Source organism: Phyllobates terribilis, unplaced genomic scaffold, assembly GCF_046119375.1.
Source record: "Phyllobates terribilis strain yellow unplaced genomic scaffold, ASM4611937v1 Scaffold_2__4_contigs__length_985480577, whole genome shotgun sequence".
Taxonomy (NCBI): domain Eukaryota; kingdom Metazoa; phylum Chordata; class Amphibia; order Anura; family Dendrobatidae; genus Phyllobates; species Phyllobates terribilis.
Genome location: NW_027362762.1, coordinates 117,458,831 through 117,485,842, shown reverse-complemented (window position 1 = coordinate 117,485,842; position 27,012 = coordinate 117,458,831). Strand labels below are relative to the sequence as shown.

At 40.8% G+C, this 27,012-nt stretch overlaps 1 protein-coding gene across 4 annotated transcripts in view; it reads left to right on the top strand.

Moving 5' to 3' along the window:
- Positions 1-27,012, top strand: part of DCLK1 (doublecortin like kinase 1) — a 422,097-nt gene that overhangs the window by 214,299 nt on the left and 180,786 nt on the right. For all 4 annotated transcript variants that reach the window (XR_012268742.1, XM_073662543.1, XM_073662542.1 and 1 more), the window contains exon 5: positions 12,699-12,815. Coding sequence is in view for 3 of the 4 variants with exons in the window: in XM_073662543.1 (XP_073518644.1) it covers positions 12,699-12,815 (117 nt within the window). In the remaining variant the exon portion in view is untranslated. The remainder of the gene's footprint in view (positions 1-12,698; positions 12,816-27,012) is intronic.

Here is a 27,012-nt window from a genome sequence, read left to right as displayed (position 1 = left end):
AATAGGCTAAAATTAATTCTGCTCAATATTAATACTAACGTATTGATTACAATTAATATTAATATAAAATAATTGTATCGCTTAAAATTGAGCAGAATTAAGTAATATGACATTCCCTTATATACCATATGAGCCTACACACAGCCCCCTATATACAGAATGAGCCCCCACATAGCATCTCTATATACAATATGAGCTCCCACATAGCCTCCCATATACAGCATGAGCCCCACATAACATTCTATATGCCGTATGAGCCCCCACATCGCCTCCCTATACAGAGTATGAACCCTCACAACCTCTTATATGCAGCATGAGCCCCCACATCACCTTCCTATATACACTATGAGACCTCACATAGCCTCCTATATGCAACATGAGCCCCCACATCGCCTCCCTATATACAGTATGAGCCCTCACATAGCGTCCTATATGCACCATGATCCCCCACATCACCTCCCTATATACAGTATGAGCCCTACATAGCCTCCTATATGCACGATGAGCCCCACATAGCTTCCCTATATACAGTGTGAGCCCCCACATAGCCTCCTATATAAAGGATTGGCCGCTGTTTAGCCCCTTATGCTGTATACTGTATGAGCCCTCACATAGCCTCCTATATACAGCAAGAGGACCACATAGCCTCTTACATTCATATAAAAAATCCCATACACATGAAAAAAAAACACATTCACCTCGCTTTCATTTCCCCGGCACTCTGCTCTCTTGGTTGACTCTCTACAGTGCACAGCTAATGCAACTGCTGTCTCACACACTAACTGGTGTAAGAAGGGGCCGGTGGTCCCGTCCTCCACCAATATATTCACCACTATCTGCATCCCAAGGATGGCGGTGACAGTGGGCGGCGGCAGGCGAGGGCATGGTGCAGCCTGTGAGCCCTTTGGCTGTCTTGGACCACGGGCCGGACTGGAACAGTCAGAGGGCCAGATGTGGCCCATGGGCTGCTGTTTTCCCAGGTCTGGCCCATAGCAACCAGTAATACTTGCACTTTGGTGCACACGGCCTGTGTAGTCTCTTCTCAGAGATTTCGGCTTGTCTCTCTCTCTCTTAAGCTCCAAGACAAATCCACTCTGGTCAGCTTCCCCAGCTGACTGACTAGGGTGAACAGCTAGCCTGGTTGTATGCAGGCTAGCTAGGTGCAAATAATCAGAGCCTGTAGAGCTAGGATTTAACCCTAGCCTACCTGGCTTTGCTACAAGTGGTATAAATGTTTAGTAGCAATTGCATCACATGACACCAAAGTGGGTGACTGAGCAAGTTCCCCCTCACCCACTGCCCCCGTGTAACCACCTAGCTGCTTCAGTCACTAATGACCACAGCATCTAAAAGGGCTAAATGGTTGTGATCTAAGTTATCTCAGATGCCAGACATTGCAGTGGGAAGGCAGCTGTTATTATTGATGGCACCTATTACAGATGATGTGAGCACAGCTCTTGTGCCCGTGCCATTCATTTTACTTAAAGGGGTTGTCCGGTCACCAGATGTTGATGACCTATTCTTAGATCACCTATCTTTAGGAAAAAGCTCTTGTTCTCTGTTTAAGAAAACAGAAGCTGTTCTGCAGTACTGCATGGAGCTGCATAGTGCTGCACTGTTCATTGTGTTTACATCTAGCCGCCTATAAGAGCTAATCAGTGCGGGTGCAAGATGTCAGGCCCCCACCAATTTGCAGGTATGCAGTGCAGAAATTAATGTCCATTTACGTTCATTCACCTTCATAGGTTAAAAGCAGTTGCACAGATTGGAAAAACATGGCTGCTGTCTTCCACTTTCATAGTGTCGCGTTTTGCAGCTTAATTTGCAGTTTATTAAAGTGAATGGGTTTAAACTGCAATAGTAAACACAACATACAGAAATGTGTGCTCCTGTATTTTTCTAATCTCGAAAAAATATAATACAAGTATTAAAAGTGACTATTCTGTTTGCAGAAAAGCCAAGAAACGTTGATCAAGAAAACAAGGGAGCAGAGCGCTCAGCTGCATGCTTGTGCCCGTTCATTTCACTGATGAGTCTGATCTCAACACCTGAATAATACACACATGTCCGGACTCGGGCTTTGCACCCCTCACCCTGGTCCACTGAACTCTGTTATGCTCCACGTCCGGCTCTGCAGATGGTCCGGCGTGATCCCATGTGTTCGACTGCTTGGACTTATATAAGACCTACCAAGACGCACACCTCTGTCTTGATATAAATACTTTTAGTCTGCCTGTGGCCTCCAGTACTTCCGCTAACTGGTTCCCGCTCTCCTGTTCACCTGCGGCCTCCAAGACCTTTGCTACCTGGTTCCTGTCTGCCTGTGGCTTTCAGGTCCTCTGCTACTTTGTTCCCGGTCTCCTGTCTGCTTGCGGCCTTCAGGACCTCTACTACCTTCTTCCCGGTCTCCTATCTGCCTGCGGGCTCCAGTAGGTCTGCTACCTTGTTCCCGGTCTCCTGTCTGCCTGCAGCCTCCAGTAGGTCTGCTACCTTGTTCCCGGTCTCCTGTCTGCGGCCTTCAGGACCTCTGCTACTTTGTTACCGGTCTCCTGTCTGCCTGCGGCCTTCAGGACCTCTGCTACTTTGTCCCCGGTCTCCTGTCTGTCTGCGGCCTTCAGGACCTCTGCTACTTTGCTCCCGGTCTCCTATCTGCTTGCGGCCTCCAGTAGGTCTGCTACCTTGTTCCCGGTCTCCTGTCTGCGACCTTCAGGACCTTTGCTACTTTGTTCCCGGTCTTCTGTCTGCCTGCGGCCTTCAGGACCTCTGCTACTTTGTTCCCGGTCTCCAGTTTGCATGCAGTCTTCAGGACCTCTGCTACCTTCTTCCCGGTCTCCTATCTGCCTGCTGCCTCCAGTAGGTCTGCTACCTAGTTCCCGGTCTCTTGTCCGCCTATGGCGTCCAGTACCTCTGTTACCTGGTTCCCAGTCTCCTGTTCGTGCCCACCGGGTCCTGGGGCTTGGAGAATCCACCTCACCAGGTGAGTCTAAACACTGGACCCCTACCAACCAAAACTTCTGGCATATCACCATGTCATAACAGAAGTTTCCTGGAGCTATGCTTACACTTTAATGACTCATCTTTTCTAACATATCTTGCATATTCACAAAGCTAACGGAACATCTGGGTTTTCCAGTGTCAACAGCCCACGTTTTTACGGCATAATAGAAAATAGAATAGAATAGAAAAGAAGAGGTCTTACTACTGGCAACCCCCTCTATTCATCGGAGTAGATGACAGGTGTAAACAGTAGTGTCCTGGTGACATAGCACGTCTGTGTATTACATAAATTACTCATTAATTTCATTGTGTCAGGTACAATATTTCAGGACCTCTGTGGGAAAGAGACTCATTGCAGAGACCCCCCCACGAACCCCTTCCCCAAATTAATGGGTTTCCAATGTTCTCAACATCAACAACCTAATACTTTTGATAATATATATGCATGTTGTTTAATGAACCTTTGGAACAATAACCCATCCATGTGATATCCTGAAAAAGTACATCTAGTGATAAGATGTGGATTATAAATCACACATTTCACGGAGCTGACAAACATTTCTTATCAGCGGCCTGCAGGAGGCTTGTTGTTAGTCGCCTCGCGTGAGTCATTGAGAAGGGGAAGCAAAATCATCATTTTCTTCAGACCCCTAGAAATCTGCTCTATCTGGTTGTCGTTCAGTGATATTATCATCTTATACACTTCTACAGTAGACTCAGACTCATGTGATTCCTCCCACTTAGGACTGCAGCTATTACCATATATCTACTATAAAACATGTCCTCTATGCACACTGCCTTTTTTTGTAGGGGAAATCGCACCTTATCATATATCCACCAAGTAGGGATAGATGTCAGGTTGTGGGTGTCTATCCGCTGAGCTGCCCAGACATCTAGTACGGGACACCCCAGTTTCCTGACAATCCCCTTCAGGAGGTCCGTGGTGGAGAGTTGTGTGGATTAGCTGAGAACACTTGCTGCGCCTCCATACAACTCTACGGGACATGCAGAAACGAGATGATAAAGTGCTAAATGTTGGCAGCTAAAAAAACTATGGAGTAGAAATATACAGTGGGTACGGAAAGTATTCAGACCCCTTTAGATTTTTCACTCTTTGTTTCATTACAGCCATTACAGGGTCTGAATACTTATGACCATGTGATATTTCAGTTATTCTTTTTTAATAAATTTGCAAAAATGTCTACATTTATCTTTTTTTTCAGTTAAGATGGGGTGCAGAGTGTACTGTAATGAGAAAAAAAAATAACTTTTTAGAATTTACCAAATGGCTGAAATGAAACAAAGAGTGAAAAATTTAAAGGGGTCTGAATACTTTCCGTACCCACTGTAATTTTATGTTCCTTTCCCAATATTTGTAACCTCTAGAACTGTTATCTATTAATTATCATTAAATTTACATGTCAGAAGGGTTTTCCAGTGAAAACAAGTTATCACTTATCTAGAGCATAGGTGATATTTTGTTGATCGGTGGAGGTCCTGTTGGGACCTGCAGTGATCGGCAGAACTGGGAACTTTAATCCCCATTACAATGGAGAGGCAGGACAGCTTTTTCGGCAGTCCCATAGAGAATGAACGGAGCGGCGGTCAGGTGTCCGAACTGCCGCTTCATTTTGTAATGAGGAGAAAAGTTCTCCATGAGCTTCCATAGATTTGTATCATAGTTTATGCCAATTTCTGCTATGATTTGAAGTAAATTCGTTGGGTGTCACATTTATACTAAGCTCCCCCATTTTTTAGAAAAATGCAATGAGCTGCATAGAAAAATATTTAGATTTGAGAGTCCTCAGTGGTTGATACCTTTTAATGGCTAAGTGAAAAGATGGTAACAAGTTACAAGCTTTCGAGGCTACTCAGGCCTCTTCATCAGGCTAATGTAACACAAAATCTGAAGAGTCACATATTTATACACATTAGGACACAGAAATAATGCAATAGATGAGACAGGTAATGTTAAGCAGAGCTATTACTGTGGGAGAAAGATAAACAGTTCTGGCTATAAATATCTATAAAATATCTTTCTCCCACAGTAATAGCTCTGCTTTCTGTCACCTGTCTCATCTATTGCGTTATTTCTGTGTCCTAATGTGTAGAAATATGTGACTCTTCAGATCTACTGGCCAACACGGTACAAATATATATATATATATATATATATATATATATATATATATATATATTCCCTGTATGAGCTGCATAAAAAGGCAAAAATTTGCAAGTGATTGCACAAATATGGCATGCACCACAATTTGCTATTTTTCTTTTTTACACCGGAATACTAAATCTACTTCTCCCTCCCCTTTATTTTTAGTCTGAAACACTGTGAAGTTTTGTAGAAAGACGTGACTGACCTTATACTCAAGGGAAAATTAATTTGAGCCAATTAAGAAGCCAGGGTGAAGCCCCCCAGTGGATACCTATCTGAGCTCGGCTCTTTCTCCAACTACGTATTTTCATGCTGATGTGGTTACGGCTGCTGGACTTGAATTGAGAATCTCTAATCTAGAGTAGATCTTGAAATAATTGTCTAGGATTAGAAATACATGGCTGTATTCTTTCAAAAACAGCGTCCCCCCTCCCACCTGTATGTGGTATTGCTTCTCTGAGTTGCAGTACCAGACACATTCTGACAAGGGAAGGGGGCGTTGTTTTTGAGAAAGAACAGTCATGTTTTTCTAATCCTGGACAATTCCTCTAAGATCTAAGGTGGATCTGGATACAGTAGATCTAAGGCTCCCGTAGACATTAGATAACTGTTGGCTGAACGTTTTCCATGCCAAAGAAAACTAAAGACAAAACCCCAGATCCATCATCTGTCGAGGGAGAGTCGAGACAACCCTGCATTAGACTGTCAGCCAATCCCTCCGATGTCGACAGCTAGGACAGTTGTCTTATACGTTCCTATATGATCTTTTTGTGACCTCTCAATAGCCGGTATAATGGCCACTTTATTCCAGGTATTGATGTTCTCTCGGCTCACACATACGGTAGTGGTGCATTATATGACCATTATTTCTGATTTTGCTTCTATCCAAAACCACATTGGGATATTGCTTAACATTGGCTTTTCTAAAAGCACGTTAATGCGAGATAAACATCACATAAATCACAAAGCCTTTCACTGATCCCTTACACCAGTACACTCCCAGCAGAAGCATGGTGACCTTATGTCTTTGTAAAAAACATCTCTAAAGAACATTAACATCAGAAAAAAATGCAAATCCAACATATCCCAGTGATGAGTAACTAGTGACTGCAGTATAAGTGCGGAGCTGTCCAAGTGCTGAACGTACTGCAGCATAGTACATGCGTGACGTAGAAAGCCGTCACTTCATTCTGTGTCAGGATAATGAGGTATCTGCTGTACACATCTCAGAGATTGAAAATAATGCGCAGAATATCTGACAATGCAATGCAGAACATATATGTACTATATGGCCCCAGAGCAAGGGCCGCTACTCTTCAGCATTCCTCTGGCTTAGCTTATATTGGGTATATCTGAGCAGGAGTTCACTTTAAAGGATATAGTATGATCTGTGAAAAGGGGGTGTAGGTCAGTCAATCTTAGACTACATGCTTAATTTCAACGGGATTGACATAATGACTTTATATTTAAGGAGGAACCGTCACCAAGTCAAAAGTGAGTAGTTTTTGCTCTTATTTGATTCCTGATAAGTAATCCTTTTCTTGTTTTTTTTTTAAATCCACCATACGGTTCCTGAGATATGGGCTTTTTTATTTACCGCTACTTTTGAAGGTCTTTACAAAGGGGGCGTGGCTCATAGGGTGATACTACTGAGCAGCCTGAAGACACGCCCTCAAATAATCCCGCGAGCCACACCTCCTTAGTGCATATCATAAAAATTATCCACAAACAAAAAGGCCCATATCTCTGGAACCGTATGATGGATTTAAAGACAATAAATGAAATACTCAGGGAAGCAGCGGGAATAAAATAAGAGCAAAAACTGACCTATTTTGACTTTGTCACAGGTCCCCTTTAAGGATATTAACCCCTTAATAACCACCAATCCAACTTAAAACTGACCTGTGATATAAGAGACTAGCATCCTCTGACGGGTGACAATCCAGCAGCTGTCAACTGTACATTATAGCTGACAACTTGCTGCATCAGCCACGATTAGTGTTGGCACCGACCATGGCTGTTTAACCCCTTAAATACTGCTGGCAATAGTGACCCTACAGAATCTAGATGGTTAACAGAGTGTAGGGACTTTCTTTTTAACCCCATCGGCACCCTGAGATCTTGATCGTGTGGTCCTGATGTTTGCCATGGCAGTTCATGGCCAAGTAACAGCCTTAAAGTCTTCCAACTATAGTGGCCTGTTCAGACGTTAGAAATATTTAGGTGGTAAAAATACATTTTTTCATTCCTGTCATGTCACGTTGCATTAATTCCTGAAAAGCACCTGAAGGGTTAATAAACTGCCTGAAAGCCATTTTGAATACGTTGAGGGGCGCTGTTTTTAAAATAGTGTCACTTTTGGGGGTTCATATTATATAGGACCCCAAAGTCACTTCAAAACTGAATAGGCCCCTAAAAAAATAAGTTTTGTAAATTTCCTTGAAAAAAAATGAAAAATTACTGCTGCATTTTTAAACCTCCTAAAATGTTAACAACATTTTACTAATGATGCTGATGTAAAGCAGACATGAGGGAAATGTTATTTATTAATGTTTTTGTGTGGTCTGACTAGATGGATTAAAGGGATAATCATTCAAAGTTTGAAAATTGCTAATTTTTTTCCATTTTTTTGTCACATTTCTGATATTTTTATAAATAAACACAAAACTTATCAACCTAAATTTACCATTATTATAAAGTATAATATGTCACTAAAAAAACAATCTCAAAATCAATGGGTTGTGTTGAAGCGTTATTACATAAAGTGACACATGTCAGATTTCAAAAATTTGGCTTGGTCAGGGGTTAAGACAATGCAAAAGTTGACGCTACTCCTGGACCCTTAACTGTACTAATTATACAGGGTCTTTTCATGCCTTCAACTTCAGAAATATAAAATAGCTTTCTGATATAAAAAAAACCCTACAAAACCCCAGACCTTTTTCTGTGGTAGTTGTACACAGACTAAAGACGACAGTTATATATAAATTGCTTTTAATAGCATTCACTCCTGAGAAACACATGAAGCTTCATCCATACAGGAGAGGCGTCTCATATCACTGGACACATCTTCATTCATTTCCGGCTTTTTGGCACCTTTGTGTATTACATTTAACAACCTTGATTAACAATTTTCCACCGCTGACGCAGGCACGGAGGCTGTGTGCCCATAGTTACAGAATCAAAGCTTGTGTTGATGATGTTTGATTATTTTAATTACACCTCGTTGTAGTGTTCACAATCAATTAGCATTTCAAATAGGTATGTACGTTTTACATAAAGCAGCCACACTTGTGGAGGTCACTAGAAATTACTATAAATCTATAAATTGGGATTAAGTTGAATGGCGACGCTACAGAATGTCTTGGAAATCGTTCAAATCCAGTTCTTATCTTAACCCTCACCTCCCTGCTGGTTCAGTGTCTGTACTTCGAACACATTCATGCATTCTTTACACTTGGCACGGATAAAGCAAAAAATGCTTTTTTCAATAGGTGAAAACTCTTGTGCCTCAAATCAAATCTATTTTAGAGTGTCCAACTATGATATCATTTATAATGCTTCTGCCCTGACTGCAATTTGACCCCCAAACTATTTATATGCACATGTAGCTTTTCAAAGACAAGTCCCGGAAAACCTTTACATGGCCAGTCCCGCTCGGCCCTTACTCACCTTTACGTCATTTGATATATGGTAAGGTTTAATACAATAGGTTAGGACCGTCCTGAATAGGGTCACCTTGTTGTGGTAGGATGGCTTTTACTTTTTTTTATCAAAATTATTTTAACTAAGTACCCTATGTTATTTTCTTGCACTATTGCTATTTATTTATTTACTGCAGTATATTTGCTCATTTTGTTTTATATTGTTTGGTTATTGCAATATCTTTACATGGCCTGTCCATTCCTCCTTTACTGAGAAATCAGCATTGGTACTAATATACATATAAGGCTGAAGAGCTATGATAGATCTAAAGCCTCTGTCACTCCAGCTCTGTTCCCCGCCCAGCGTCACCTCCTCCTGCTTGACTGACAGCCTCTATACTGTGTGACTTCATGCAAAGGAGCTGTCAGTCAAGCAGGAGGAGGCGGCCCTTGGGGAATAGAGCTGGAGTGACAGATGCTTCAGATCTACCATAGCTCTTCAGCCTCATTTGCATACTAACACAAACACTGATTTCTCAGTAACTGAGGAACGGACTGGCCATGTAAAAGTGTTGCTGGACTTGTCTGTGAAAGAGCTACATGTGCATATAAATAGTTTGGGGGATGAAATTCTTCCACAGTGATATACATATAGTAACTACAAGACTAGGCATCATAAATAATAATGATGATAAAATAATAAGAATAGTATATTAATAATAAAAATAAGTAATAATGTAAAATATGACGATGTTCTAATTTTCTTATGTAGCCTCTAACAAACAATATATAATAATATATAGTAATAATAATAATAATTAGAATGACTCAATGTGCAATTTTTTTTCTAAAATCATACTGACGTTGATATAACCTTGATTTAGCAGGTCTTTTTTCTAGATTTTATTGATTGGTTTAGCTCATAATATATTTAGCATTGCAAATACTAATAGAAGTACAAGCAAGTCATCCCCTGGCAGAGCATAGAGCAAGCCTTGCTCCACAGCCAAGTATGCTGCGCTCCTTATGCTGATGGTCTAATCAGCAGTGAATTAGATAAATATGATTTATGGGGGCCATGTCTGTCCTTGAAGATGAATGTCTGTTCTTCAGTAGTAGAACAAGGAGATGTGATTCATATAATCCCCGGCATTTTATGAATCATTTCATCAGCTATTCTGTAACATCCCCTCTGATACGGAAGATCAAGCAACTTTACTAGATGTTCCGCATTGTGAAATGGATGATGGGTTCAGATTCCCTGGAGTTGTACGGACATCAGTACACTTCAAAGGCATTTCGCTCTTTTAGTCTTGTGTTTTCAGCATTTTATCTTATTAACTGTTCTACCTATTTTACTATTCTGCCTGTATATTAGCAGATGTGAAATGAAGGAGACAGGCAGGAATGAGATCACCTGACCTTGGATCTACAACCTCTTTTGTTAAATTTGTATCCTAAAAATAAACTGAGATTGGGGATGTCCCGCTGCTGAAAACTTTGGTGATCAACTGGAATCTGTTGGGGAACCTGGCACCAAGTGTTCAGTTTCACTGCAGTGCCTCCGCAGGGAAAGTAAAGCATTACATGCCACCTATTAATATCAATGAATTTTCCTTAATTCATGGATATTCTGGATTCTTCACTGACAGAAATGATACAAGTTCTTTAGCCAGCTAATTGATGTGGGTTCCTTCTATTACCTTAGGATGAAGTGACACTCATACTGCTGGGGTGAAAAGTTATACAAATGTAGGGCCTTTTGGAGGACCCAAATTTGGGGAAGAATTTTGATGTTGTCAGACTAGTGCCTCCTTGACACTTAAATAGTCATGTACCCTTTGATACCTCATAGGTCGTGCACCCCTAAGGTCTGTCCTGATGATATATTTTATCAAATGGGCAAAGTTTTTTGAAAGTTATATCCTGTCAACGCTCTTCAGAGAAATTAGGACAGCTCTGTTACTCTCATGGTTACAGATTTAGATTAAAATGTTTCATAATTAAATAACTTTGTAGTTGAGATGTTCTGATTAATTTATGTTAATTCATTCTTTAGGGAATAAAATCACAGTCTGCAGTGGGCAGATACTCTGGACTATGATTTACTTGATTACAGATATTGACGAAAGAATTTGAAGCCATCATCAGATAAAAATGCAATCAAGATAATATTGCAATTTAAAGGCCTTTTCATTTCATAATTTCCCTTGTGCTTTGTATGTGCCAAGGCAAAATTATGTTTTGTGGGTCTATATTGCCATTATTAATGTTATTATTGTTATTATTATTAAGTAACTTTTTTCAGGTTACTGCTTATAAAGTTAATAGAATCTAAAATGCTCAGTGACTATACAGCTGATCATTATGTATTAGCAGGCTTGGACTGGCCCACAACAGAACAGGAAAATGTCACATTTGCATGTAGCTGAAAAGTGGGGCCCTGCAGTTGGTTACAGGTTGGGCCTTGGCATCCCAGTCCGACACGGTGTATTAGTAGGATTCTTATTCAAATGTATTTATTCATTTTATTTATTTTACTCACTTATATAGCGCCATTAATTCCACAGTTCTTTACAGACATTATGGACACTGTCCCCATTGGGGCTCACAATCTAAATTCCCTTGCAGCACTGGGATCCTGAGTTCAAATCCCACCAAGGACAACATCTGCAATGAGTGTGTATGTTCTCCCCGTGTTTGCGTGGGTTTCCTCCTGGTTCTCCGGTTTCCTCCCACACTCCAAAGACATACTGATAGGGAATTTAGATTGTGAGCCCCAATGGGGACAGTGATGATAATGTCTGTAAAGTGCTGTGGAATTAATGGCGCTATATAAGTGAGTAAAATAAATAAATATGAGGCTGCTTTGTCTTTGCAGAATCAGAGGAGATGACGACCGGGATTGGGAGCTAACAGTGAGCTTCAGCGACCTGCCTGCTTCACTGCGGTGCTTACAAGCTCCAATGGAAAGAGCTTGTAAGCACTGAGCATGTTCAGCCATAAACAATAAGTACTTGTTTTTAGAAACACTTTGTAATTTTGCCCATCTAAGAAAATGTGAATAAGCCTTTAAGATAAGACCAGTCATTTATTAAAGAGAGAAACAGTTCTGGTATCCGAACTGAACTTTGGACTAAAGTTCGGTCGAACCCGACGAACTCCAACTTCCACACGTCCGCTCATCCTTACCAGTCAATAAATTCAAGAGGCTCTAAATATACTAAATGTCATGTTTACTTGATGACTGCATCTTCTGTGAAGCTCTTCTGTTCTATAGATGTCTCCGCCACATTATGTTGTAATAGTCAATTCACTAAGTGAGTTCGCCTGTATTATTCCAGGGTAGGGGTACTAAACTCTGTGATGGGACGTTAATCCAGGGAAATAGTCTGATTGCTGTATGTGCCGGTATTATTCCAGGGTAGGGGTACTAAACTCTGTGATGGGACGTTAATCCAGGGAAATAGTCTGATTGCTGTATGTGCCGGTATTATTCCAGGGTAGGGGTACTAAACTCTGTGATGGGACGTTAATCCAGGGAAATAGTCTGATTGCTGTATGTGCCGGTATTATTCCAGGGTAGGGGTACTAAACTTTGTGATGGAACGTTAATCCAGGGAAATAGTCTGATTGCTGTATGTGGAGTCAGGAGGGAATTTTCCATTACTATGGTGCAATTAACATTTGTCTCAATTGGGTTTGTGCCTTTCACTGGATCAACATGTGTCTTTCATCCATAAATCTATGAAACTATACAAATATATTTTGTGTTTTTCCTTTAGTGCATGACATTTCATCTTATATTTAACATCAATTTCCCCTTATAACCACTTAAATGGCCCCTTAGAAAGAGAGAGAATACATTTCAAGATGCATTTTTTTTCTTTCAGAATGTCGGGTTGTGAAATCTACATCATATACCAAGCTTCCTAATATACCACGCAGGAGTACAACCAAGAGTCCAGGACCTTCCCGGCGTAGCAAGTCCCCTGCATCAACCAGTTCAGGTACATGCCTACGTATGCTTGGCAAATGTTGTCTATATGTTTACCATGATTACATTTTTGTATTAAATTGTGTAATTTACCTTTGGAATAGAAAGTATAATTTTGTTCTTTTTTTATAGTGTTTTCTGTTTTGTATAATTTTTGGGGTACAATTAATGGTGACTTTTTCAACATGAACCCTCAAAAGTCAGAAATATTTGATCCCTGATGGATATTTTCGATATTTTTTTGTCTATTTTTTCTGCTCTACAAACCTTTACAAGTCTTACATCCAATAACTTCATCATCGCCAATCTTCTTCTGTAGTGTGTCCTCATCACAAAACCTAACTAAAGATACAGAACCATAACATATCGTATAATAACAATAGACATTCACAATTTACAAACACTTCAGTCTCGTTTTTGTGCCAGTAATATGACTACCGGGACAAGTTGGTCCTTACGTCTTTGGTTCCGTATTGTATAAACAGTCCATTATATGTCACCGCCTGTGACCCTGGCTTCCGTCTTGTGCCACCCGCTTTGTTAGTTTTGTGTTGGATGATGCTCTAGTTGGCAGTGCCACAATGAATAGATGAATGACTCAGATGACTATTGTGACGGCCGTGACCTAGACTAGAATAACAGCCATTCTCATCCATAGATTCAGGCGTTTTTTTAGTATAAACTTCATGCTTGTGACTCAGCAGAACTTTCTTTAGTCATCATAGAAGCTGTGAAGGCTGAAACTGAAAACAAGGACACAACTCCTATTCAACAAGGACTTGTCACTAAACTCTTAACAGATGTAGCTGTGCATGACAATTGCTTCTACGACTTGGGGATCTTTTGTTGAAATGCAGTCAGATCAGAGACAAAGATTATAGAATAGACTTAAAAGGGATATCCAGGACTTTGGCTATGGGCTAAGAACTTACCAGCATGTAGTTCCTTATTACCTGCATGTTCCGTCCTGCTACTTTATGTTCCAGCCCAGAACATTCACTGACTGCACCTGCTGGCGATTCTCCGGCTTCCGGTGACGTCACTTCGTCAGGACAGATTCTCCTCTTACGCTTTGTCGATAGGGCGTCACTGTCCATGTCATGCTGATTGATAGCCAGCTCCCTTGCGTTAGGCTGAGCCAGCTGTCAATCAACATCAGCAGGGATGCTCCCTCAACAAAGCAGAGTGTAAGAGAAAGAACTGCTTTGTGGATATGAGGTGAAGTGAAGCTGGATAATTACCACCTGAGCCGGAGCCGATTATTGCAGGGCAGAATAGGAAGGAAGTTAGCAATTATCTGCCTAGAAGTTCTTAGCCCCAAAGCCAGAAAAACAACAAAGTCCTGGATAACCTCTTTGAAGTTTGCTACTGGAAAAAAGTCAAAGTCCATTTACTTAACCACATTTGTGTGGATTAGTTACAAATACAAAATTGTGGACACCATGGTGTTTATTTGACTACTGTGTAATATACCAAGTGTATTTCCATCCAAGGGAGTAATTGAGAGTACTGGGGTTAGGGTCACATATGGGTCCTGGAGGTTGTTGCCTAAAGGATCCCAAATGTCATGTGATAGTTAGTCCATTATATTCATCCACATGATTTTTGAACAACTATAAGCTACTGTTTACAGAGAATCTGTCACCAACTTTTTTTTCACTTAATTTGAGAGCAGCATAAAGCTATAATCACTGATTCCAGTGATATGTCACTTACTGGGCTGCTTGCTGTAGTTTTGATAAAATTATTTTTATCAGCAGAAGATTATCACTAGAGGACTAGTAAACCTGCTGCCATATAGTCCTCCATTTTCTTGAGCTCTGTAAAAGCCTGCTCCACCCCTGATTGGAAGATGTCTGCCTACACACAGTGTATACAGAAAGCTGTTGATCAGAGGTGTGGGCAGGGTTATATAGAGCTCAGCATTATTGTAGATTCTCAGCAACTGGTAGATCTGTCAGTAAACTGTGATTTCGTCAAAACTGCAGCAAGTAGCCCAGTAAGTGATATATAGCTGGAATCAGTTTCTCTTCCCTTACACCATGCTGCTCTCGGTATCATACTGCTTCCCTTATTCCTACTGGAGACGGATACCCAGATGCAGTCTACTAGGTCTGAGTGTCCACCTCCAGTAGGTGTACACTCCCCAAAATTGTTTTCTGACCAGCATTGTATACAGATTACAATTAGTGATGAGCGAGTGTGTTCTGTTAACCCTTTTGGCGAGCATGCTTGGGTGCTCCCCGTGTATCTTGAGCGGTGCTCGGTGTTATGTTTTAGTTACACAGTGCTCATGATTTTTGACTGTTTGACAGCTTTAATACATGTGAGGAATACCTAAGAAACAGGCATTCCTCACATGTATTAAAGCTGTCAAACAGTCGCAGATCATGAGCACTGAGTGACTAAAACATAACACTGAGCACCGCTGAAGATACACGGGGAGCACCCGAGCATGCTCGTAAATCTTGAGTAATGAGCATGCTCTCTCATCACTAATTACAATATATATTGACAATAGTCTTGAAAATGTCTACAATAAATCTATTTCAAACTATATATAAGTAATTAGTACATGACTTATAAGTACAAAAATTTAGTAGAAATGATTAATATTTCTCTAAAAAAACGAATAGAAGTGAATCTATATAACTAACCTGACAGGTTAAAATAAAACATGCACAACTTATATATAAGATATCAGATAAAGTATAATCAGTTTCTAAGTAAATGAGTAAGAGAGAGAGGGGTAAGAACAGAGTAAGGAAGGCATTGTATTATCTTAATGAATAATGTATTTACTCCAGATCTTTTATAACTAGAGGGACAGGAAATGTCCAGTAGTTCGTGAGAGTAGGTAGAAGACATTCTGTGGGGTTATCTGGGACTTTGGTTATTTTTTCCTATTATGTGAGAACTTACAGGCAGACACTTGCTAACTACCTGCCTGTTGTGCCCGGCGAGGATCTCTGCCTGCTTGACAGCCCCCTGTCGACAGAGCAGATTAGAAAAGAAGAAGGTGTTCTGTTAACCTGACATGAATGGAAGCAGGAGGATCGCCGGCAGGAGCAGTCCGTGATCGCTGTGAGCCAGCAGAGATCGTCGCCGGTTATAACAGGCAGGTAGTTAGCAAGTACCTGCCTATAAGATCTTAGCTATGTAGGAAAAAATAACCAATGTCCAGGATATCCCCTTTAACAAGACAAATCTTCTGGAACCGACCACTTGTATTTTGAAGCCAAGGTCGCTGTATTAATCACACCTTGTTTTGAATTGTGTCATTATGTTTGTAACTGGGTCGTCATACTCATATATTGAGAATCTCCAATCCTCTTAACATTAACATAAAAGACACCCACATGTGCTCTTCAGTGCAGAGCTACTCGCAGGGACGAACACTCCATTATTTACTACGTAGGAATAATGGATGATGTGTGGGAGTGTATGTAATTGAATAATGAACAGGAAAGAGTACAAACAAATGAAGTCTGGTGCTGCCCCGTTATTTTACCGAGCATCTTCGTAGGCCAGGTCATTTATCTATTTCATGAAATAGTTAACTCTTTAGTGAATATCTCAAAGGAAATAATAAAATTAGGTAATTGATCTTAGGGGACAGTGAGGTCGGTTCGAACAAAATGTCTTCACATGGAGCTCTGTGCTGCCTACACAGTTGACGTCAGCTTCAACAATCCGGATGTTCTCGTGAAAGTAATAATACTCCTACTATGCTATTATATGGTATTGTACAAGAGGTTCTCATCCATAGAATTAATCCCGTCAGCTGTTGGTGCACAATGGTTGTTGTCATCACTAGGTTGGATCCTAGATAAGACACATTGCACTGAGCGACCATGGTCTCCTGGCACAAATTTATTTTTTGACTTGTAAGTTGGGTGCAGTAGTATTTGTGTTACGTGTTTCCTAGGATGTTCTCAATATGGTCTTTTATTAGGCAGCACAATATAAGGCCATAGCCTTAGGAATCTTGAGAAATATAGACTAAGCGAGAAAAAAACCCTAAGATGTCTTGGACCTTCTGACTCTCGAATTTTACTTCTGGGCACATTCCTCCCCTTTTATTTACTGGGGTGCAAAAATGAAAGTATTCTTACCATTAACATACTATTGAAGAGGTTATCCAATTTCTCAAAAAAAATAAATAAATAAATAAATAAAAAACAGCTGTGATCTACTGTAATAATAATATTAATTTTTATTTATATAGTGCCAACATATTCCGCAGCACTTTACAATTAAGCGTGTAGGTTTAGCTCCAGTGGCGCATTTGGTGGCCGCATTGGTCACGTTCTATATTACTGGCATCATGGCTCAGTGCTGAGTGGTGTTGCCAGTATATTATATGACTACTACAGCCACTGATTGTCTGCAGTGGTTACATTCTGGCCACTGGTAAATATAGAAAACGAGCACTGCAGAAGTGTTATCACTGATTGGCTGGGACCCAGTAGATGTAATTATTGTTGTTTTTTCTTTTACTACCTTTTCTGCTGTATTTTTTTTTAGAAGTTAGTAAAGGTAACCTGTCAGCAAGTTTTTTAGCATATGAAAGTAGTGGTATGACTGTATAGGCGCCTGTCCCCCAATAGCAATTATACCTTTTTTGTAGACTTCCGTTATGCCAATCATGAGAAATCTAGTGTTGAAGCAATATGCAAATCAGACATGAAGTGCACTGGGGGCGTATCAATGCGCTTAGGAGAAGAAGCCGTGCAATTGCATTGACACCCCCCCAGTGCATTTGCCTAATTTGCATGTGACTTCTATGCTACATTTCTTCTGATAGGACATCGGATCTCTAAAAAGAAAAGTATAATTTTTACTCGGGCACAAGCACCTATCTAAAAAAATTTCTGCCATCACATAATAAATAATAGATGCCCACATGTACTGTTATTATACAAATAGAATCCCTCACTCAGGAACCCCCTGTAGTGTTCCCACCCAATCAATGGACATAACAACTTAAGCTGATGGATCCCATAATAAGTCACGTAATGTAGATCTACGACTACTTCATGGTTCCGTTTGAACATAGCTTTACTGTTTGGCTACATATAGATGTAGCCTTCCTTAAATTAACACACAAGAAAGAGATTGCGGCATAAGAAGTTAAAGGGTTTATCCAAGACTTTTTTTTACTATGGGCATAAAAACTAACGTGCAGGTAGATGCTACCTGCTTGTTGTGCCCGGTGTCGATCTCTTCCGGCACAGAGTTGTCGCAGACCGCTCTGCAGGCAATTTAGTGGCTTCTGCTTACGTCACGTCAACTGAGCAGCAGCTTCTTTTCCACTCTGCTCTGTTGATGTGACATGACTGCTGACATGCTGATTGACGGCTGGCTCCCCATGGCCTAACTGCGGGGAGCTGGCTGTCAATCTGCATGACGTCAGCAAGCAGTCACACCCCGTTGACAGAGCAGCCTACAAGAGCTACACTGTTGATGTTGAGCAGCTGAATCGCCGAAAGGAGCAGTCAATGACCACTCTGTGCGGCTCCAGGAAGAACAGGCAGGAAGTTAGTTTTTAAGCCCATAGTTAAAAAAAATATAGATATGACATGATGCATCACACTATCCATCCAAAATTGCTGCAAACGTTAAAAACATAAAGCTACTTAGCGTTTTTTTTTATCAAAGAGCGCAAAAAACATCCAACCACGTCAAGGTGACCTTTTAAAATGGATGTCCATATCCACTATATGTCTTACCTTTCTATGTGCCAAAACAGCCTAATGTCAATGGGGAGTGAAAGGGAAACCAGACGTAGCTCGCAATTAAAACCTTATGTGGGAATGATTGGTTCATAAGGGTGCTGAGCCCTGGAGGGGGCTACACCTCCTGATATGTACTACACAGAAATTAAAAAAATAGGGTCTGCACATTAATTTAATACTAAATATATGCAGGTCCTATTTATTCTTTTTCTTTTTTGCTTAGTAAAAAAAAGTCCTGGAGAAACCCATTAACTCTTAACACAATAAATCTCTTTATTTGTGTACGTAGGTGTTGAGTTTCACTCTTCTGTATGTATATAGCCAGTACATCTTTTTTCCCAGACAACTAAGTTGCCAGAATAGCGGTGGTGGATCATCCCAACATATTGTGTGGGCTAGTCCGTTGGACATAAATGGTACAGTATGTAGCAAAAAACAACAATTACAAGTTGATGTCTAGAGTTTAATTTAGTCTCTTTCCCCTCCCGAAAGATTATTTATTATTGGAGAAGATAGGGACCGCTTCTCTTTAAGCTGCTCCACATCTTTCACATGCCTGACTTGCCATTCATATTGGCATTTTCCATGAAAGCAAATGCCCAGTGTGAGCCTGGCTGTCAATAATGCCGGCCACAGCTTGACAAAACTCATTTATCTTCTGAATATTCTAGAAGCGGCTCGTGCCCCAAGGATTAAAATAGGAATAAATTGAAGAGAGTTAAATGGAGAAAAGGATTTATATGCTTGGTTGTACACCAGTGATGTGCTAAATGAAAGATTTCATTTCAGCTGAGCACAAATAATTTCTAAAACATGAAAACAATCATTTCAGCCGACTTTATACTTAAGACTAATCTTATCTGCGTTTTATAGTTTCTGCTGAATAATCATTGCAATTTAGTAGTTTTTTTTAGATTGGTGTAGCTGCTATGACATTTATTTTAATACTGTCAGGTCTGAGATAGGGAATGTGAAGGTCCCTGGAGAAAAATATTGAGCAATACATCATATGGCATAATAATGTCATCTGAGGCTTCAGTGATACTCTCATACAGTCTACTAATATCTGAATAATCTAAAGTCCAGAATACAGTTCTACATAATACCCAAATCAGAAGCAGCATCGGATCCATTTCTCCCGGGGCTTGCTTGACGCTGTTATGTCATGTAAGCCCTACAGCCAGTCAGTGTTTACTCATGGGCCGCATCACTCTCCCTTCCTTCAGACATATTGGCCTCCCTTCCTAGAGCTGGATAAATAATTTAAAGCTTGCCTAGGCTGGTGTCCACAGTTTGGGACCCAGTTCTTTGTCTGCCCTTATTCTCACACTGAAGTCAACTTGGACACATGGTAAGGTTTTTAATATTAGACAGAGTAGGACTATCCCGAATGGATTTACCTTGCCGTGGTGGGATAGCTTTCATGCTATTTTTGATCAAAAACAGTGTTACTAAGAACCCTATTTTATTTAAATGCACTTTTGCTTTTTAATTATTTATAGCAGGATTTATGTTAATTTTTCTTCTAGTACTTTTTTCTACTTTATATGTAGCAGCAGTCATATCAAAATCTGGGCCACCTCCAGCCAATTGAAATTCTCTTCTTCACTGGATCCACTTTGCCTTTGCATCGTTACACATTGGACTCCTCTGTTGGCTAGTACACATTGTTGAGTCTGAATGGATTCTCAAAGGTTTATTCCCAAAATAGTAAATTATTCCTTATCCCTCAGATAGCAGTAACCTACTGATCATTGGGTGTCCAATTTTTGAGTCCCCCCACAATCCCAAGAACAGAGCTATGGAGCCCAGGGTCCAGGCTCTGCAGAGCCCTGTCTTGAATGCAGCAGAGATGCATATGCTTGACCTTTGTTCTATTCATCGTTTATGGGACTGCCAAAAATTCTCTGCCAGTTCCATAGACAATTAATGGAGTTGTGTTCAAGCATATGTACAGCCGCTCAATTCAAGACTGGGCTCTGTGGTTCGTGAGCTTCATATCCCATTCTTGAGATTGCAGGCTGGGCCCAGAAGTTGAACACCCAGCCATCAGTACATTATTCCCTATCCCATGGATTGGGGATAATTTAGTATATCTGGAATAACTCTTTTAATCTGCAGAAAGTGAAATGTGATACTGGAGGTTCTAATATGGGGAGATCCTGGGCATAAGGAGGAAAATTGAGTAATGATTTTCTCATAATGAATAATGGGAAGGAAAATTATATACAGTATGTGGATGTAATTTGTGTTTTTCTTACAGTACTCTGGCAACCCCTTCTCAATTACCATATTCCCCCATGGGATAAAAATAGCAGCCTGAATTCACCTCCAGTGCCGTCACCGCTCCAAAGATGTTGGTTCCAGTGATGTCTGCTTCATTTCTCCCAGGGCTTGCGTGACGTTGTTATGTCACGTAAGCCCTGCAGCCAATCAGTGTTTACTCATGGGCCGCATCACTCTCCCTTCCTTCTTACATAACTGACATATGGAGGACATAAGAAAGCAGCAGCAGCTCTCACTTCTTCTGAATGTCAGTTTTGTCCAAAGGAAGTGAGATTGCCTTCCTCACAAGGCACAACTTATCGTCAAGTTAAAAAAATTGATTGCTCCTGGATCCATTTGTTAAATCATTGAAGACAATGTGAATGGATGCATTTTGAATTGTATCAGTTTTCCATGAGTTCTAAACTGATCCAGTTGTTAGGCTCACATGCTGAGGTGGATTCACTAAGCCTCAGGTCCGGGTGGGCACACGGACCCCCGGGCATTGGTGCAGCTTCCTTGAGGACAAACAGCAATTTCAGGAGCAGTAGACCAGATGAAGTGGAATTTATCAGGGATGAATGCAAGTTTAAGCACAATAAGCACAGTTGGTGAAGCACACCAAACATAGGACTCTGGAGTGTCAGGAGCAGTAGACAGATAAAGTGAAACCCAGCAGAGATGGAAGCAACTTGAAGCACACTATGCCCAGAAGGTGCACACCAAACATAGAAGTCTGGAGTCTCAATCCCAAGACACAGGTGTGTGTCTTAGTGGACCAAAAATAGAACTAGAGAGATGAGATCATTGAGCCACACTGGGCAACTTGCAAAACCCAACACGGAACACAACAGAGTGCCGCAGCTCCAGATGAAGGCAGCGGAGGCCGGGATACCTCGGACCTGTGCGTAACACTAGTTTTTTTGTTTACTGGTTCGGTTTCAAATGGATGATTACTGGACAAGTGAATTTAGCAGTACTCAATGCCAAGCAGCAGCTGCAAAAGCAAATACGATTTTAGTGTGTATGAAAAGATAGATAAAAACCTGGGAGCCCAATATAATATTACTCTTTAAATCCCTTGTAAGGCCACATGGAATTTGGGATCTATATTCTAAAAAGAATATTAGAAAGTTGGAAAGTGTTCAAAAGTGAGCAAACAGATTATAAAACTGGATGGAAGGTTTCAGAGGTGATCTTATATACTGTACTGTATACTGGCACATTATTTATACATTCCAAGGACCAGGAGACTTTTATTAACTGGATAAAAGGGGATAATGGCATCTAAATAGTAATGGCAGGTTCTTTATCAGCATGTTAAAAGGGCTGGATGTTTTTCTCATAGCAGATGGCATTGTGAGTTATAAATAATCTGATAATAAGTCATGTACAACTGACCAAGAAAGATTGAGGTTGACGGACCTGTCTTTTTTTCAACCGAAATAATATATACTTATGCTATAATTTGCAATGGGCTACTCGTTTTTTCTGTCTTCACAGCTGTGGGATAAAACCAAAACATATCTGAATAAGTAGGCAGAATCTAAGAATCGAGACATAGGCTGTGTGAGTAGTTAGAAGAATTGTTAAGACCTGGACGTGTATTCATATCATGTTTTAAAGAAATATTTCATTTGCTATTGAAAAGTGAAACAACAGTAAAAGCCTGATCTTTTGTAGGGACCAAGGGGACATCAATTCAATATATAAAACATGATTAAGAGTGTCAATCACATTTTATTAAAGCAGAGTCTACATTTCTATATGAAGCCTGAAGATAAAATCTATTCGTAAAGTATTAAATTCGAAGAAGACAAATCTGCCTGCGTCATCTCTTGATAGGTTTCTTGTGCCCCAAGCCAGCTATAAAACTGATAGACTTTTTCCTAAAAGTGCAGTGAATTGAAACTTCAAAACTCTGGATTTGGTGTCCCTGTTTTACACATACAATAATTGAAGAGCAATGGCACTTGTAACATAGTCACATAGTCAGTGTGACACTAGTCACTACTCAATGTGATGCTAGTCACTAACCACGGACTTGTCGTGAAGCAGGACAGTCAAAAGGTCCAGGGTCAGTACCAAGAGGGCTCGTAGTAGACGAAGGGAAAAGACAAAAGCGTAATCAGGTCACAGTCCGAGGTCAGGGTATCAGGAAGGTAGCGGATCAAGACAAAGGGGTAAGTCAAACAGATGGTTAAAGGTAAATCCAAGGTCAGCAACGAAGATCAAAATATAACTCAGAGTACAGATTAAACACACACCACTTAAGCATAGATCTGACCATTGTCAGAGTGATAAATAGCCCTATAATCACCCAGAATGGAGGACAGCTGGAGGAGATCCCACAGGCCCAGCCAGGTAGGACGGCTGAGCTGTCAATCACAACACTCACACCTCAGCCTCACATTGGGTAGTAGAGCTGTCACTCACAATCCTGACAGCTTAGCCAGCCCTCGATCCTATAAGGCGGCAGAGCTGTCAGTGACAGCATCAATTGGAACCTGTGAGTGGTGGAATCGTAACAGTAAGGTTGTGAAATAACATAAATCCAACCAGTTCAATCAATTATTCTGCAGTATTGATCCAAAGGAAAGCAAAAAGCCATATAAGAGCTGTGGAAATCCCTACAGACTCAAAATATGGCAATTGGAATAAATCTCTGTATCAATAACCCATCTCTAGTAATCGGCTACTTAGCATTCAATGAGTGCTTTTTAGTGTACATAGGCATTTGTACTGCTGATGCTTCATCAATAGGACCTGATGATCACACCAGCATAGCAGAAGCAATTGAAAATCTAGCACAGGGATGACAAACTCAGACACACAGAGGGCCAAAATGAAAAACTTGGACAAAGTCACAGGCCAACCAGTATACAGTATAATGGGCCCCACATAGTCCTCCATACAGTATAATGGGCCCCACATAGTTCTCCATACAGTATAATGGGCCCTACATTTCCCTCCATACAGTATAATGGGTTCCACATAGTCCTCCAGACAGTATAATGGGCCCCACATAGTCCTCCATACAGAATAATGGGCCCCACATAGTCCTCCATACAGAATAATGGGCCCCACATAGGGGTGGTGGTTCTGGTATCGGGGGCCAAATATTATTGACCTGCGGCCCATATTTGGCCCACTGGCCAGAGTTTTTAGCATGTATGATCTAGCACAAAATCTGTGGTCCATAGGAGAAGTCTATCAGTTTAGAACAGAGGTTATGCATTGTAAGACGGCGGTGTTCACACCGTGCAGTAACTGAGGCAGTGACCCAAGCAAGTCCAACATAAACAGCTTTATTCAGCAACTCACGGGTAAACAGGACAGTCCTCCGGTTCGCAGCCGGGTTAACATGAGCCTTTAAACAACGGTTGCCGTGGGCAATGGCTGCGCTGGGCCGCTCATAGCCTGACGGGTGTAGAGCCTTCCCAGGCGTGGGTTCAGTTATACACAGTCCTGCTGAGCTTTCCTGCTGTGCTCCTAGCAGGTTCCAACATAGAACCACACATCCTTAGTGAAGGGTTTTTAAAGGACCTGTGGCAAGAGCCACTGGAAAACCCGGGTTGGAGGGAGGAGGCCGCCCCACTGCCTTCCTGCAGCCTCCTCTAAGAAATGAAGGCCCTGCCGGGTTTTTACTTAATCTGCCTTAGCCAGATAGCCTGACCAGGTCAATGCTCACCTTCATTCATGCAGTGCAGCCGCAGGTGTGTCTGTGACTGCAATGCACTACAATGGATTTAATAGGTCTCTGTACACATTCTGGGGGATATATAACGTTCCTCGTATACGATCCCGGTCACTGCCTCACAGCATGCTAAGAGGGAGCGTGTAGAAATACGTATATTATTGAAAAGTTTCTGAAGAGTTAACATACTCATTCAAAATGGCTCCTCACAAAAATCTGGGTTAATTTCCAACATTATCTTGATATATTTGATTTTATGTGCTGCTGGATAAATACATTTGTCAGCCCCGGCCAGTAGACTTTTGAGACATTTTGTTAGCCACTTGACTCACAATTCATATTGCCTGACATTTTGGTGTTGTGGTCTGAACCGAAAAGGCTGACCTTTTCTGTATACCAGGAGGCTTGTTGTACGTCTTATGACAGATTTATTACTCAGGAAGAAACAGAAATGCTGCAAATAATTACAAACAATTTCATCAGTCATGCTGGAGACCTCATGATCAATCCATTCTTCTCCTGTATCCATATCGCAGTGTCAGATGGCTACAAACAAAGCCTTTCAGAAATCTCTTGACTTTGGACAAGTGACTTTTTGACACTAAAATTTTTCATTGTGATTCACTCTAAACATATTGCTCTCGAAGTATGAAAAAAACTATTTTGGACGAATAATAGTAATGATCCTACTGATGGGTGTTCCATCTCAGCATGTTAAGACCTCTACGCAGAAGAGGACCACTGTGCAAGAACATTATAAGGACCCTTTGCTTTGTAGGTAGAAATGGACCCCCTTACCTTTTAGGCCGCTGTGCGACTGCACAAGTTGCAGCAATGATGTGCCCACCCCTGCATTGAGGGTCCAACTCCTGAGACCTTATTGACCTAGAGAACAAGGCTCTGAAATACCCTCTTAGGATTGGAGCCATACACACCACCGTTCTATTCAATGTCTATTGTACTGCTGTATTCTTAAATCTATTGCATTATATATTGAAATTGGTGTTCTCCCCATAGGAGGACTAGGATGGCTGCAATTTCTATCTTTTTTAATATTTTTAAAACATTTTTAAAAATGTAGGCTCAACTTCATACACCCCACATGTGACCTGTGAGCAAAATTCTAGTCACAGGTTGTTAAGGGGTAAAAGAAAGTGAGAGCTCATATATTAAAACACTCCAATAAAGCAAAAACATGGGAGCCCTGTGCTGATGATTGGTTGGGGTCCCAGTGGTAAGCACTGAACATTCTGAATTTCGATTAAAAAGTCATTCTGGGTAGATTTTCAAAGTAAGTACACCATTCACATCAGGTGATCTATTTAATTATGTATACAGATTATATTGCCACATCTGGTGACAGATCCTCTTTAAAGGGAATTTTTCAGCAGTTTTTTTTCTATGTAATCTGAGAGTAACATAATGTAGGGAAAAAGAGCCTGATTCCAATGATGTGTCACTTATTAGGCTGTGTGTTGCTGTTTCAATAAAATAAGCATTTTATCAGCAGGAGATTATCACTGCAGGACTAGGTGTCTTGTGCCTCTCAGTCCTCCTGCTCTGCATAACCCCGCCCCCATTAATGATTAGCAGCTTTATGTCAGTGCACAGTGTACACAGAAGCAGCCAATCAGTGGTGTGGGCGGGGTTATACACAGCTCAGTATTCTGAGCACAGCTAGATCTGCAACAGAGAAAACTGTGATTGTATCAAAATGACAGCATGCAGACCAGCATGTGATACATCACTGGAATCAGGGTCTCTGCCCCTACATCAAGCTGCTCTCAGATTACATAGGTGACAGATTCTCTTTAAGTGTATCCAGACTCTCTTATGACAAGCTGTTCACCCAGGTCACTCCTGATCAGGACAGGTTTTCAGCCGCTGAATATTAACTTTTCCTTTCACAGCAAGCAGAGATTTACATACAGTCATATGAAAAAGTTTGAGCACCCCTATTAATCTTAAGCTTAATGTTTTATAAAAATTGGTGTTTTTGCAACAGCTATTTCAGTTTGATATATGTAATAACTGTTGGACACAGTAATGTTTCTGCCTTGAAATGAGGTTTATTGTACTAACAGAAAATGTGCAATCTGCATTCAAACAAAATTTGACAGGTGCATAAGTATGGGCACCCTTATCATTTTCTTGTTTTAAATACTCCTACCTACTTTTTACTGACTTACTAAAGCACTTTTTTGGTTTTGTAACCTCATTGAGCTTTGAACTTCAGAGCCAGGTGTATGCAATCATGAGAAAAGCTACTTAAAGTGGCCACTTGCAAGTTGTTCTCCTGTTTGAATCTCCTCTGAAGAGTGGCATCATGGGCTCCTCAAAACAACTGTCAAATGATCTGAAAACAAAGATTATTCAACATAGTTGTTCAGGGGAAGGATACAAAAAGCTGTCTCAGAGATTTAACCTGTCAGTTTCCACTGTGAGGAACATAGTAAGGAAATGGAAGAACACAGGGACAGTTCTTGTTAAGGCCAGAAGTGGCAGGCCAA